Genomic DNA, 16,624 nt, shown 5'->3' on the forward strand with positions numbered 1-16,624 from the left:
CTAGATACATTGATGTCACCTTCCATGAGTTTGCCTCGTGGCATCATTCTTCTCGAAATCCTTCAAACATAAGGCAGATTGCCTCCTGCTATACTTAGTATCTGTTCCTTACATAAAACGACATCAACTAACTTGAGTAGCTTAGATGCCAAATAAGATTATGGGCCTTCAGTTGATTGTGAATATGTGATAGATATTTTCTTTTTCATCGTTGGGTGAGACTGTAGCTTTGCTTATTGGATTGAGGAATTGGGAAGGGGGTGGTGAACAATCTTGCTTGATTACAAAGAGGCCAAGTAAAATAACTGGCATTCATTTACTTGACATATTAAATTATTTCAGAAAATCAAGAGTAATACAATAAGTAGTCCTATATGATTTGCTTTAGCTGATTATTTTATGGAGCATTTAGAGGATCAGATTTCTAACACTGTTTCTCCTCGACCTCACATTTGGCTATGTTTTGTGAATGGCATCTTTGCAGTATGGTCTCACTCTGAAACATAACTACTTCAATTTCTGGATAAAATTAACTCCTTATATACTCGTATCAAGTCCATCACTATAGAACATTAAACTAACAGTAGTACCCCCTTTTTGGATATTTTAATACTCCATAACTCTGTGTGGTAATATTGAATTTTCTGTGTACAGGAAACCATCATTTCCATGCAAATATGTCCACTCATCTTCACATCATCATCATTCACAAAGAAATGGGTATTTTCAAAACCTAGTGCACTGAGCATGCACAGTTTGTTCTTCTGAGTCTCTTCTATTAAAAGAATTAAATAAAATGAAACTCACTATTATTTAATGGATAGAGGAAGATCTTGATGCAGAAAACATTTGATAATATCATCCCTCATAATGTTGGTTCTACATCCAATTTTCTTGAATTTACAGGATGAAAATCCAGAGTTTCTGGGGAGGGGGGACTGCTTGCGTGTGCCAGAGATCAACTAACTCGGGAATTGGTTGAATAAAGGCTTAATAAAAGTTCCTCTAGTTTGGTGACTAGGCTTAAACTTAAGTCTATCTTTGGGCAGCCTAGTGCAGAGGATGCAAACACTGCCTTCACCGAACTACATAGGTTACTTATTAAAACATTATATTATATATTTTATTAACAAATTACACGCACTCACCAAAAAGCCATAACGTTATGACCTGTGTAATCTTCATGCAAATCGAAGCAACTGCAGGGAATGATGCCACGTGTGCAGGTCATGAAATGGTATAAATAACACCTGATATTGCACTCTGTTAATCAGTGTTATTCTTGTTCTTCATATGGAAAAGGCAGTGGACTTAAGCGAGTTTGCCAAAGGTCAAATTATGGTGGCTAAACAACTTGGTCAGAGCATTTCCGAGTTTGTGAGCACCTCACAAGACTTGTGAGGTACTCACGGTAAGCCGTGGTGAGTACCTTCAAAAAGTGGCCCAGGGAGGGAAAAACCACAGCTCATCAATGCTCGAGGTGATTGAAGACTATCCTGGATGGTATGAGCCAGCAGAAGGGTTACTGTGGTGCAACTTGCACACAATACATCGAACCCTGCTGAATATAGGACTGTGTAGCTGCAGGCCACTTCGAGTACCCATGCTCGATTCACCATCGAAAGTGCTTCAAATCGGCAAGCATCAAAACTGGACTTAGCATGTGTGGAAGAAGGTCATCTGGTCTGATGACTTGTTTCCTGTTGCACCATGTGGACAGCCAGATTTGTGTACATTGTTTGCATAGTGAAGTGTTGACACCAGCATGCAATGTGGGATGAAAATAAGCCAGTGGAGGTTGGTTGCACACAGTACATCGAACCCTGCTGCAAATAGGACTGTGTAGCTGCAGGCCACTTCGAGTACCCATGCTAACATCGATTCACCATCAAAAGTGCAGTTCTTTGGGCAATGTTGTTTATTTTTTAACAGTATATATTAGAACACAGAAAAATAAGTAAATAATTAATTTATTAACTTATTGCTGGTATTTCTAATATATACCGTTAAAAAATAAACAACATGTACGACGAACACATAAGTCTGTCCATCCACATGTCTTTGGCAATGTTCTGCTGGGAAACCCTGGGTTTACTCATTCATGTGCAGGAAACTATGGCATCTACCACCTACCTAAACGTCATTGCAGAACAGGTTCGTCCATTCATAGCATTAGTATTTCTCTCTGGTTGTGCCTTATTTCAGCATAATGTGCTATGCCACACTGCCCGGTTTTGCGAGAATGTTCACAGAACATGAGGAAGACTTCCAAGTATTTGGCCTCCAAATTCTCCAGACATCAATCCAATCGAACATCTGTGGTTGTTTGAATGAACAAAAAGAACAAAATGTTAGCACATCCACTCTGCAGCAGCTCAACCATGTAACATACAAGAGTTAAAGGATTTGCTGGTTATGTGTTGGTACCAGATACCACAAGAAACCTTTAGAAATCTTGTAGCATCAATGCTTCACTGGATAATAGCTGTATTGGCAGCACATGGAGGACCAACATCATATCAGGTAGGTGGTAATAATGTTTTGGCTCTTCAGTATATATATATATAAGCATAACACTTAAAATTACATTAAAACTATAGTGACCCTTCTACTCACTCATATTCAAAATCTTAAAACATTGGGTCAAGCATGTTCTGCCTTAATTTACAAAGTGTATACAGAGGCAGACAATTAGGATATTGAGGAAATGGATTTAGCATACATAAATACAGCTGTCAGTTCCGTAAATACAGAGAAATGGCTTCCTTTCTAATCTTCAAACAAAGAAAATTTCTCAACAGATTTGATGCTTTGGTCCTCCTTGAACTTCACTTTACACACTATTCAGTGCAATTCCTGGGTAATCTCAATTTTGTGTCACTGTTCCAAGAGTAATGATTAGCAGCAGCAGTGAATGTCTTTCACACAGTTACACACAAAACAAATAGCTCATCTTCCACATATGCCTTACTTCAAGCATATTCAGTTTCTACTTAAAACAAGTACCAAAACATTAACAGTTTACTTCATAAGCTTCAGCTATTCAGCAAAGAAACAGAATACAACTATTTTCGTAATGGTCCTGTGTTTTGGCTTGACAGCTGTCATTTCCATAAACACGGAAAAATGGCTTCCTTTCCAATCTTCAAGTGAAGAAAATGTGCACTGGTGAAGATACATCAACTTGAATAATAAGGAATCCATAGAAAATCGCCATTCATTCCCTATGCTTATTTTATTAAAGGAAATCATTTGCAATATTCAGTTTCCTTTTCCTAAATCTTTTTTACAATGTATTATAATGTAATATTAATACAACTGACAATTCCATTTTTTGGAATTGTCAGTTAGTGTTTAATTTTGAGCTTAATGTACTGAAGATGCCTGTGACACACAGGCGAAAATTATACTATTAAATAATCTTTCTACGTGAGTTTTTTCCGTTATTTATCTTATTGGCCTTGCTAGTCATCATTAATAGCAAAACTGGGAAAAAAAGTGAAACTGTGTGTGAAAGTAGCTAAACAAAAGCCATGGAAAGATTTTGGTAACAATATCGAAAATAAATATCAGGAAGGTGACAAAATGTAATCAAGGTTAAATACACTACCCGTTCCTCTCCATTCGAAACTTCAGTTTAGAATGGAGAAGAATGGTACTGTAATAGGTAATAGTAAAACTGAGGATAGATATAATCTTTCTGAAGTAATTACTTTGAAAGATTGCAAAATGAAACAAGAATGACAGATGGGTGATAGGAAATATTCATGAAGAATGTAATCTCAAGTACATATCAGTACTTGAGGCAAAAAAATGCCATCAAAAACCTGAAATGTAGAAAGGCAGCTGGCCTAGATGATTTCTACAGAACTGCTAAACCATGGAGATATAAAAGTTTAATAGTGGTTACACTGTATAATTAAGAATGCATAGTTAGAAAATCAATTTCTGGATGACTGGAGTAAAGCTGTCACATCTGTAAAAAGAGAAATTAATGTGAAAATTAAAATGGGTTTCTTAAGTCTAAGGAAAATTGTGAAAGGCAAACTTGTAGAAGAGAAGAACAAGCTGGTTTCCAACCAAATGGGTTGTCTAGATCAGATTTTTGAGAAATCATGGGAATGTAACAAGGATCTAACAATACTTTTAGAAAACAGTTTAACACGTGTAAAAAAAATTAGAATTTATTTACAACTCATACTCACTGGAACATGAGCATCATTCAGGGAGAGAGAGACCACACACAAAAGAATTAGTTACAACATTCAAAATATTAACACAAGAGTGAGACATACTTTCATAATAAGAACAAATTGTATCAACATACAGAAGGAACAGCCATGGACAATCCTATATAACCTGCTTTGGCTGAGTACTTTGGAGCACTGGAAAGCCAACTTTTAATACATATTTTTCCTCAACCTCATATCTGACTATGCTTTGTCAATGATATATTCGCAGTCTGGTCCCACTCTGAAGCAGAATTACTTCAGTTTTTGGACAAAAAGACTCTTGATACAACTGCATCAAGCTCACTATCAAATGTGAATTTAACAACAGTCTTCCCTGCTTTTGATACCTTAGTTGGTAAGAGTTGCTTTCTTGAAAAATAATAAGCATTTGCATGCTTGCTATATATCATTGCCTGAAATCCAGTTGTTTCTTTGTTTCTGATTTAAACCATAATGATAAATTATATGTATTTTTTTATGTTGCCTGTATATTGCTCAACCATGATACAATTTTTTACAACTTATTATGGGTGGGGATTCACATTAAAAAAAATATGTAATTAAAAAAAGTGCAATGGAAATATAAAAATGGTATTCAATAATTTTTTGTATGGATTTCTAGGTTATGGAATACTCTATGGTGTTTTGGGAACGTTGCCATGAATTGCAAGATATTGAAAGGATAATGGCACAAATCGAAAGAGGTGAAGCACGTATCCAACGCAGAGCAAGCATTAAAAAAGCACTTGATGCCAAGGTATGTTTTAATTTTGAAATGGCATACTGTGTTAATTTTGTATGTTTTTTCAGTATATTTGCATCTAAAATTCTAGGAATAAGTCCATCCATTCATCTCCATTCAAACAAGGATACAAGGAATATTTTTAGGCCTCTTCACCCAAGAAGTCCACTTCTGGCCAAGAAGCCAGAAGTGGATAAATCAGACTCACAGCATGCACAATCAACAGGTGTCTCAAGAGATAGTTCTAAATGCATTGTGTTTTATGACCCTTAGCCACATTGGTGATAATTGTAAATAATTCTGTGCCATTGTTCCCTCTAAGCTACACTGCTGCACTGTGATTGAAATGCTCCTGCATACACTGAATTGTTGCTGCACAGCTGAAATTTTCTTTTAAAAACTGCTGGTTCTAAGTCACTATTTACACTGTTCTTGCTTTCTTTTCCTAATGCTCTACATATTCCAATTAGTTTATCAACTGCTATGGGATTGGTCCAGTTAGGTCATGTGAACTTGGCTGGATGGTGGCAGGTTTCATTAGGAATGAAATAGGTAACCTTCCTATTTTCAAATGGATAGGACAGAGATCATTTGTTGGAGTGATTGCTTTACTAGTCATCTAGCGACAGAAACCTGAATTTATGTGAGATAGACTCATAGTCCCATACGAAGGTGACATCATTACAAAAATAAAATAGTACCATGCAGTCATCAGGTAGTATAAAAAATTTTTGCACAGAGCAGCAGCAGGTCCATGCAGTTGTTTAAAAAATAAATAAAAAAATTAGGGGGAATATTGTCCCATGCTCAGAAATTCTTTGCCAAAAATCATTAGGAAAATAGTTTGCCAGAAAAAAGTATGTAAAATCAAGTGCCCTTCGTTATTCTTTTGTATGTTTCTCATGAGCAGTATAAAGCACAAACAAGAAGGGTAACAAGTATGGTAAGGAAGGCTAAATCAAATTTTGAGAGAAAATTAACTGAGCAGGCCAAAGTAAATTCAAAAGAGATTTTTTACTATGTAACAAGTAAGAGGAAGAATGATTATGAAAAGATAACTTTACTCAGTGTTGATAGTAGGAGGGTGACCAAAGCAGAAGAAATACCTCAGTTAATATGTGATCATTTTGCAAGGAGTATATCATCCATGTAGTGACTTTGCAGTCACCAACATGACAGAAACTAATGTGAGAATTGAGGTAGATGAATTGGAGGTACTCAATATATTGAAAAATATCAATGTGAATACAGCAGTGGGCCTGGACAGTATGTCAGCTCATGTGCTACAAGAATCTGCAAGTGAACTGGCAGTGCCCCATGAAGTTGTTTAATATCTCAGCTTTGATGAGGTTCTAAGGGAGTGGAAAGAGGCAATATAGTTCAATTACATAAAGATGACAAGATTGACACAAAAGAAATTTTTCAATGTATGGGAAGTAAGGGGGAAAAACAAGGGGTCGCACTTGGAAGTTGTCTAAGAGTGTGGTTAGTAAAGTTGTGTTGACTAGGTGCTTTACTTGGAGAGCGGTGAATGAGTGGAATGGATTGCCAGAGGTGGTTGTGAGTGCCCCAACAGCAAGTAAATTTAATATGTATGATAGGTATTGTGTTAATGGATAGTGTGGGTCTCCCACAATGCATCTTTTGACTTCATGGAGCACCCATATGAATAATAAGGTTAATAAAAGATAATGTTCATAAACACACAGTTATTCCTTAAAAAATTCTTTGATTATTATTTACAAACAATTCTTTAAACTTTTTCTATATAAATATGAATATCTCAGTTTGTGGTTCAAATTATGTAAATAACATTTTTGTCTAATTTCATAATGTAAAATATTGAGAGTGTTTCTAGATTTTCAAATAGAACTCTTAGTAATAAATTAAACTTTTTTTAACTTTATGCATGTGATCCATAGGGAAAAAAAAGTAGACAATCAAAATGCATTTGAAATAAGTATAAAATAACTGAAATCATAAGTGATAAGCAATATTGAGCAGGCATGATTTTCATTAAAAAAAAGAAAAAAAGACGATATACATAAAGAGTACATAACCTTATATAATTTTCAGCAATGAATTTTCCATGAATCAAATAATTCAGCTTACCCAGAAATTGCAATTCTTAAAATTAAACATTTAAGAAATATGTGCATAAAATATTATTATATTACAGTATATAAAATGTAATGGTTGTGTGTAGAGATTGTCTCTATAAAGAGATTTTTACTCCACGTGTTTAATATTTACACAAGGGTTCAATTCCAATTGGTGCAATGACTTTTAATTTCTTTTAGAATCTGGAAAATCACTGACTCAACACCAAATACAAAAAATATACACATTTAATAAAACTAAAACAATATATACACTTCAAATAAAATTACGTAACTACAAAATACTGGATTCAAGGCCTTCTAAAATAAATCTACACTTGAGAGATTTTCTTATCCAAAAATATTAAAATTGCCCATTCTGATTCATTCTATTACTGGATTGTTTAACATTACTTAATCATTTCAACTAGACTAAACACCTTGTGTTTATCTGTGGCAAATATGGCAAATATCTGTTGGATTTCTGCTCAGGACATGGACTTGTTATTACTAACACCATGTTCCAACATAAAAATGTGCACAAATTCACATGGAGAGAAGAGGCTAGGAATAAGAAAAGTCTCATTGACTATGTTATTGTTGATAGTGATGTTTTCTCCCTGGTGCAGGACACCAGAGTGTACAGAGGATTTGAAATTGGAAGTGATCACTATTTAGTCTTGAGCAGGATAAAATTGAATTTCATATCGAAAAGAAAAACATGTAAGAAAGTTTTAAAGCGAATAAAAGTTGAGCAGCTCTCAGATGTGAACTGTAGACTAAAATACACAGAGATTATTGAAGAAAAAATGAAAGAGTTTGAGAACAGGAATCAAACCTTCGAGATTCAGTGGCAAACTCTGAAGAAAACATTGATTGATTCTGCCAGAGAGGCATGTGGTGAGGTTGTGTGCAAGGATAAAAAAATCAGAACTCCCTGGTGGACACAGAAAGTTAAAGAGGCAGTGAAGGAAAAGAAGAAAGAATATCAAAAGTTCCTGGCAAATAAGTCAGCTTTTACTCTTACAGAATATAGAGACAAATGTAAGAAAGCTAAACAGTGTGTAAAACTAGCTAAACAAAAGTCATGGGAGGACTTTGGCAAGAATACAGAAAATAAATATCAAGAAGGTGGCAAAATATTCTGGAGGTTGTTGAAGAAGCTTAGGAATGGAGGAAAGAGTGCTGTAAAAGGAATTAGAGATGATAAAGGTGACATGAAAACAGGAGAAAAAGATATCCTTGAAGTATGGAGTAATTACTTTGAAAAACTGCTAAATGAAACAAGCAGTGATGACAGCACAGTGATAAAAAACACTGACCAGGCATGCAGTCAGGAATACATATCCATACTTGAAGTAGAAAAAGCCATCAAAGGCTTGAAATGTGGAAAGGCAGCAGGAGTAGATGATATTCGACCAGAAATGCTGAAGCATGGTGGTATAAGAGTCTTACAGTGGCTGCACTGCATAGTTCAGAAAGCCTGGACAGAGGGACGAATTCCTGATGATTGGAGTAGAGCTCTCATAGTACCCATATATAAAAAGGGAAATAAAACTGAATGTGAGAATTACAGATGTATTTCCCTACTGAGTGTTCCTGGCAAGATCTATGCAAGTATACTTGAGAAACAGTTGAGAAGAATTGTGGAAGAAAAGCTTGGTGAAGAACAAGCTGGATTCAGGCCAAATAGAGGCTGTCAGGATCAGATCTTCACTTTACGACAAATAGTCGAGAAAGCATGGGAATATAACAAAGATCTGTATTTAAGTTTTGTCGATTTGGAAAAGGCATATGACAAGGTGCCAAAAGAGAAGCTATTCAATACGCTGCAGTTATATGGTGTCAATGGGGCATTATATCAAGCAATACTTAGTCTTTATTTGAGTTGTAAGTCAGCAGTTAGAATTGAAGGAAGTACAGGAAGATGGTTTAATGTTAAATCTGGTGTGAGACAAGGATGTATATTATCCCCTCTGTTATTCATTATCTATATGGATCACATTATGAAGGAATGTGGTATTAAACCTGATATCAAAATCGGAGATGTTAATGTCAGCTCTTTGCTTTATGCAGATGATGTTATACTTCTAAATAAATCCGCTAGAGAATTTAGTCAGAGAATCTTGCAAGTCTGCAAGATTCTCTGACTAAATTGAATAGCTGTTGTAATAGATATGGTATGAAGGTCAGCAATAAAAAGACAAAGACAATGAAAATAGGCAGAATCATTGAAAATGTCAACTGTGTTGTGAATGGAGAACCTGTGGAACAAGTAAAACATTTCAGCTACTTAGACACGATTTTTACTGAAGATGGTAAATTAAATATGGAAATAGACAACAGAATCAACAAAGTTGGTATGGTAGGAAGTCAATTGAATAAATTCATATGGAATAAAAAAAAATTAGTCGGAACACTAAATTAGCTGTATACAAGACAGTGTTCAAACCAGTTTTAACTTATGTATCTGAGAGCTGGGTCAGAAGTAAAACACTTGACCAAAGACTAGAGACCGCAGATATGAGAGTCCTGAGAAAGATTAGAGGCGTGAACAGATGGCATCAATGGCAATATCATATTAAAAATGAGGATATTAGGAAAGAACTTGACATTGTCAGCATCCAGGAATGTGTTAGCAGAGCTAAACTCAGGTGGTATGGTCAGTTAAATAGAATGGGAGAGGAAAGATTAGCAAAACAAGTGTTCTCTGCCAGGTTGGCAGGAAAACGACCCAGAGGAAGACCAAGATATAGGTGGATTGATACGGTACAAAGTGCCTTAGACGATAGAAATATAAGATCTGATAATGTTGGAGTCTTGACAAGTAACAGACTGATTTGGAGGAAAATTGTAGATAGGAAGTTAGTAATGATGTAATTTTTTCATGTAGTACTGTCATATCCTGTACACCACTTGAGGGTACATGGCAGGAATTTGATGATGATGATGATGATAAACACCTTGTTTTCACAACAACAAAAATGTTCATCAGAGTCAGTTTCTTTGTTAAGAAACTGACTGTGATTTTTTTTTTTTTCCAAAAATATAATATTTCCTTCTTTTCCATGGGATCATTTCTTATTACCCTTATGTAACATACAGTATTATTCCTCCTGTCTGATGAAATTTTCCAATCATTGTTTCCTTGAACATTCAATTAGAATATTGACTGCAATATCTTCTTTTATTTACTAAATACTTATTGACAGTCTCAACTCCTCCAGTTTAAAGACTCATAGTTCTACAATTCCTTTTCAGAATCTTGTATTAATATTCTCCTGGACTGTCACATAAAACTAAAAAAACTTTCTAAGAACAAAATTCTCCAGTCTGCGTTAAACTTCCTTTAACTCTCTCTTATTTTCCTTGTTACTCAATACCAAACACTCTGTGTCAGCTGTCAATCGCCCAAACTCATCGGTGAGCATGCGCACTCTACATAAATGGCAAGCAAGAAGTTACGTATGATGGCTTACACATCTCCGTTAGCATAAAAGAATGTCTTTTCAAAATACAACACTTGATAATTTTAAATTATCAAGTATTTAACAGGATTGAAAGAAAGTAACACAATTATTAGAATCTAGTAAGTACATCAAAATTTCAAATACTTTAACATTTCATTTTGACAATAATAATAATTATCAATAACGGACACATTGCAAGTGCTGATGTACATGTTATGAAACCAAAACTAATAATATACTAACACAAACGATTTGTAAAAATATTCATAATTTTAAATTATGATTATTTTTTACAGTTGCTTCATTAGTGTTTGTGGATGTATCTTTCAGATCTGCATCAACACATATAGCTGCAAATAAGTTGGCGTGTGTGTCCTTTAGCAAGCCTACAACATAAATTTTCACTTTCAAAATAACAGGAAAAATTATGCAAACCTCATTACGTTGTTACTTCTTTTATTTTTTCTTTATCAGTCTGCTTTTGATCAGCTGAAATCACTTCATGCTGGATCTAAATCTGTTGAATACCCTGGCCAAGAAATCCTATTATTTGCCATCATTCCTGTTTTTTTTTTTTTTTTTTTTTTTATTAAAAACTCTGACAAGGGACATTAACTTGAAATCGAAAACATCCTCGGGTAGCCTAGAAAATATAAAAGCTGAATCAGCTGTAACATGTCAATGTAAATAGTGGCCTTAAAAGTCTTAGCAGTTATAATGTTCTTAATTCTCACTAATTCTTAAAATTTTTATCTCATGAATTGTTAGGTACTTGAGTTGGAATTAAACAATAAGGCCAGTGTAAAAAATTTCTCTAATAAAAATTTTGTTATTAGAGAAATGATGCTTATCAATCATTTAGAGTAAAATTAAGTATCAGTGAGAATGGGGATGTGATCTATATAGATAATTCATTATCTATATGGATCACATTATGAAGGAAAGTGGTATTAAACCTGATATCAAAATTGGAGATGTTAATGTCAACTCTTTGCTTGATGCGGACGATGTTATACTTCTAAATAAATCCACTAGAAGTCTGCAAGATTCCCTGACTGAATTGAATGAGTGTTGTAATAGATATGGTATGAAGGTCAGCAATAACAAGACAATGAAAATAGGCAGATGCCTTGTGAATGGAGAACCTATAGAACAAGTAAAACATTTCAGCTACTTAGGCACGATTCTTAGTGAAGATGGTAAATTAAATATGGAAATAGACAACAAACTCAACAAAGTTGGTATGGTAGGGAATAAACTGAATAAATTTATATGGAATTAAAGAGAAATTAGTCAAAACACTAAATTAGCTGTAAACAAGACGGTGTTCAAACCAATTTTAACTTATGGATCTGAGAGTTGGGTCAGAAGTAAAACACTTGACCAAAGACTAGAGACCTCAGATATGAGAGTCCTGAGAAAGATTAGGGGCATGAACAGATGGCATCAATGGCAATATTATATTAAAAACGAGGATATTAAGAAAGAACTTGACGTTGTTAGCATCCAGGAATGTATTAGCAGAGGTAATCTCAGGTGGTATGGTGACTCAAACAGAGTGAGAGAGGAAAGATTAGCAAAACAAGTGTTCTCTGCCAGGTTGGTAGGAAAAAAGACCCAGAGGAAGACCAAGATATAGGCGGATTGATACAGTAAAAAGTGCCTTAGAAGATAGAAATATAAGATCTGATAATGTTGGAGTCTTTACAGATAACAGATTGATTTAGAGGAAAATTGTAGAGAAGTTAGAAATTTTTCATGTAGTACTATCATATCCTGTACACCCCACCTTGAGAGTACATGTCAGGAATTTGATGATGATGACGATGAAAATTGGGGTATTAGTTTCACTAGATTAATGCCATTGAGACCCTGCTTGAATGGGTATATATTATTGTGCAGTACTTTCATTTTTCAGTAAGAGAATATGTTATTATTATTAGACCACTAAGAAGTCAGGGGAGAAGCCATATGCCACCTACACCAGCTGTCATAAATTCTCAAGCTCATTCACACCAGATGTATGCATTATTTCAACAGGCAAAGTGTTCTACTCACTGATGGTTCTGTGAGAGGAAAATTTAGCTCTTATTCCTTTCTTAACGGCACACAAACTTAACTTCTGTGGATGTCCCCTTGTCCAACCCACATTTTTTTTCCATATAATGAAAAATGTCATGAGATGTTAACAGTCATTAAGGACATAATGTCCTGGAACACCCATTCAGAAGTCTGTAGACCTCTCTCTCATATCTTCTCTCTTTCTTCTGTCTGCATCCCACACATACTCTCTTCGTAATCTACATTCCATAATCTATGTAATATATCATAAGACCAAATTTGCTCTCATAATCCAGGTGCAGTTGTATCAAGGCATTGTAAAGAGGCAAAAATAACTTCCATATCATTATCATTATGTGTCAGTATTCGTTTCAACATCACAATTATACTCTGGGCTGTATTTACAATTTTTATTAGGTGACCCTTGCACTTCAAATTCCTGTCCACCTCTCCAAGATCTCTAACCTCATCAGTGACTTCAAGCATAATCCGACCAATATAATATGCTGTTGGATATGCATCACACCAAAGTGCATAACTTTTCATTTACTAATATTAAAATGACAGCCATTTTTGTTTGCTCACAGTTCCAGCCTCTTCAAATAAATGCTTGTATATCAGTATCATCTCTGATTGTCCTGCCTATCATTGTATCATTTTTGACTTGGATTAAAAACACAGTACATCCATCATTTAGTGAAAAAGTTGTGAAAATACTTGTGCCATTTGCAACTACCTGTGTGTGTGTGTGTGTGTGTGTGTGTGTGTGTGTGTGTGTGTGTGTGTGTGTGTGTGTGTGTGTGTGTGTGTGTGTGTGTGTTTCAATGGAACAAACTAGATGCAGAACCAGATGTGAGGCTCTGTCTTCTGTTGAAGACAGAGCTAAATTTCGCTCTGTTCTAAATGTTCAGCCAAATTTTGCTACATGCTGTTTGGCTGAACATGCCCAAAAGTGACATTAAATTTATGCTTTATTTTGATTATAATTTCATTTTTCATTCAGGATTTGCAAGTAAAAAAAAAAAAGTTGTCAACCACTGAATTAGAAGAAAGTAGTATCTAGATACTATTTATAAAAGTTAATAGTGTGTGTTGGAAATAGCTCCTAGTAAATTGGTAAAAAGCTTATTATGTCTAAAGTTGCTAATGTGTTGTCAGATCCAAAGCAATGTCCTTTGTCTTTATGATGAAATCTTCTGAGTTTTGATGTTGGAAGATGTTTTGCCAACACGTGAGGGGGGGTTAGAGGTTTCGTCAAATACTTTACTAGGTGATGTGTTGGAAAATGCCTAACATCTACATTTGGCCTTAATGGGATAAATAACTGGTGACATGGATAAAAAGGGTGGCTGATGGACAGATACCAAAAAAGTAGTATATTAGTATATGGAGAAGCAGAAGAAGGCAGGTGACTAGTGGTGTGCTGCAGGCCTCTATGCTTGGACCACTGCTGCTTAATTTGTACATAAATAATATAGGAAATAATTTGAAGGGAGATATTCAATTGTTGGCAGATGATGCAAAGTTAGAGAGAGTAATAGTTAATCAAAGTGATCTAGAGAGCTGGCAGGATGATTTAAATAGCCTGACAGTATGGGCAAATCATAATGGATGTCAATTTAATGTGGAAAAGTATCAGGTTATGCATTTTGGGATACAAAGATTACAAGCTATGTACCACATTGAGGGAACTGTGCTCTTGGAAATTAATGAAACAAGAGATTTTGGGGGTAGTGGTAGATAGATTTGAAGTTTATGGGGCACAATGCTAAAGTAGCCAGGGTTGCTGTGAGCCAGCTCACAGGATTACTTGGTTAATAAAGAACACAGAAGTAGAAATAAGAAATTATCACCTCTTTATAAAGCCTTGATACAACCACATCTGGAATACTGTATTCAGGTCTGGTCACTTGGGGATGAGGACATGGCAGAGAGGATCTAGAGGCGAGTGACCAAGATGAGTGGTCTGTGGAATGCTTTCTATGAGGATTGATTGAGGGAGGGTTTGTTGATTGCAAAAAGTGTGTGTGTGGGAGGGCTCCCCCCCCTCCCTCCTACACACATATGATATGATAGAAACATTTATGTTACTCAAAGGATTTTATAGGATTGATACAGGGGAAATTTTTCAGGACTTGGCTGGGGTGGGGAGCAGAACAAGAGGTTGTTCCTGGAAGTTGTGCGACAGTGTAGTTATGAAGTGTGTGATAACTAGATTTTTCACTTGGGGAGTGGTGAATGAATGGAACTGCCTGAGTCAGTTCTGAGTGCTTTGTCTGTTAATGGTTTCAAGAAGAGATACAATAGATATTGTGTTGATAGTTTGGGTCTCCTGCAGTGAGTTTTAGTACTCCATGAAAGGTACCTGTGCAATAATAATAATAATAACAACTTTTTTTTTTATCGATTTTAGATTCTCTTTAAATCTTGATTTGATGTTATTTGATCTTTAATTTATTTATACCAGTTGTAGAGACTCTTGATGAAGTCATTTGTTTCATTATGAGTGCTCCATATAGGGTCACCTTCTAAACTTCTGTAGGTATTGCTGTCTTTCTGTAGCAGATAGAATCGAATTAGCTATGTTGCTTTTGTCTGCTTTCAGTACTAAAATATGATCATTGTTATGAATATTGTTGAGAGCTTTGATTTCTGTTATTAAATTAATTAAATTGTCTGCTGTTCTTATACATGCTATGTCCACTATACATCACTGAATTCTATAGAGACCTTTTTTTTCTAAATTCTCCATGATGTCCACTTTGGGTATGTTATTTGACCATTTAGTCTAGGTGAGAGTATGTGAAAGGAAGTTGGCCACAGCTTTATCAATGGATATGATTGTCTTTAATTAGATTTGTAATTTTTTTTTTGAAGTTGTACAGTTTTTTTGCACAAAGTTTCAAAGATTCAATGATAGGTCAGTAGCCAATTGTAAATAAGCTTATAAATTTTTATCTGTTTCAGATAAATGTAGCTTCTGGTATTTGCATTTCTTTCCCTTATTAATGTGAACAGTGTTTTTGTGTAAATTAATTTCTTTCTCTGAGAAAAGATTTCATATTTTAAGGAACTTGAGCAGGGCTTGACATATACACTCACCTGTGGTGGGAGGATTTTGCTGGCTGGTGAGTAGCTGCAGGATGAACAAAATAAATATTTTTTATTTACTAAAAATAAATAAATAAAAAATAATTTCTCCAACCACAGTACAACACTATTCATCGTTTTGTGGAACTATTCACTGGGTGATTTGGAAGAATGAATTTTTTGCATGGTGAAGAGCAGGCTTTTGTATAATTTGTCTATCCTTGAACTTAAGCATAATATTATTGTCTCTGTATGGTTTAAGGAATATAGCTTGTTTAAAATTCATTTCTGCTTGATATGTAAAATTTTCATATAATCAGAAAACAAATGCCTCACTGTGATTATGTTACTGATGTTAAGTTTCTGCCGTTTCTAGTTCTAGCTAGCACTATTTCCATTATAAACCACAGTGAAAACTAAGTTGGAATACTCAAATAGAAAGATCTAGCAATGAGAGCATCAATCTCCTCCCTCACCCCTACACACACACGCACACCACCACCATCACTTTGCTTATGCTTATATGGAATCTTCTGAAAAGATAACAGTTAAAAAATACTACAAAAAGCTTAAATTAAAGCTACGTTATGTGAATGATTTTTTTTTTTTCATCTGTTTGGGATCCAAGGAAACACTATAGTTTTTGCAACTTCTTGAATAGCTTAAACCTTAAAATCTGTTTTATTCATTTTAGGATTTAAAAAAAGGACACTTCCTTTCCTGGATATATTAATCTCAATCACTAGACAAAACAGATAATCTGTCCTATGTATACACCGAATATTTACATTCCACTTCTTACCATCACCCTGCTCAGAAATGAGGTGTCATAGACCTTCAAAGATAGAAAACATTCAACAGCAGCAACAAAAATGAACAAGTGGATTACCTGAGGGAGTAGTGCTTCTAAATGAAGGCTGGGGTCTAAAA

At 34.9% G+C, this 16,624-nt stretch overlaps 1 protein-coding gene across 1 annotated transcript in view; it reads left to right on the forward strand.

Annotated features, from left to right (window-relative positions):
* Positions 1–16,624, forward strand: part of Iswi (nucleosome-remodeling ATPase imitation SWI) — a 365,763-nt gene that overhangs the window by 332,943 nt on the left and 16,196 nt on the right. The window contains exon 21 of the mRNA XM_090392651.1: positions 4,855–4,989. Coding sequence (XP_090248777.1) covers positions 4,855–4,989 — 135 coding nt within the window. The remainder of the gene's footprint in view (positions 1–4,854; positions 4,990–16,624) is intronic.

The sequence above is a fragment of the Typopeltis vanoorti genome, chromosome 5, assembly GCF_054136105.1.
Source record: "Typopeltis vanoorti isolate ZY-2024b chromosome 5, IOZ_Tvanoo_1.0, whole genome shotgun sequence".
Classification (NCBI taxonomy): domain Eukaryota; kingdom Metazoa; phylum Arthropoda; class Arachnida; order Uropygi; family Thelyphonidae; genus Typopeltis; species Typopeltis vanoorti.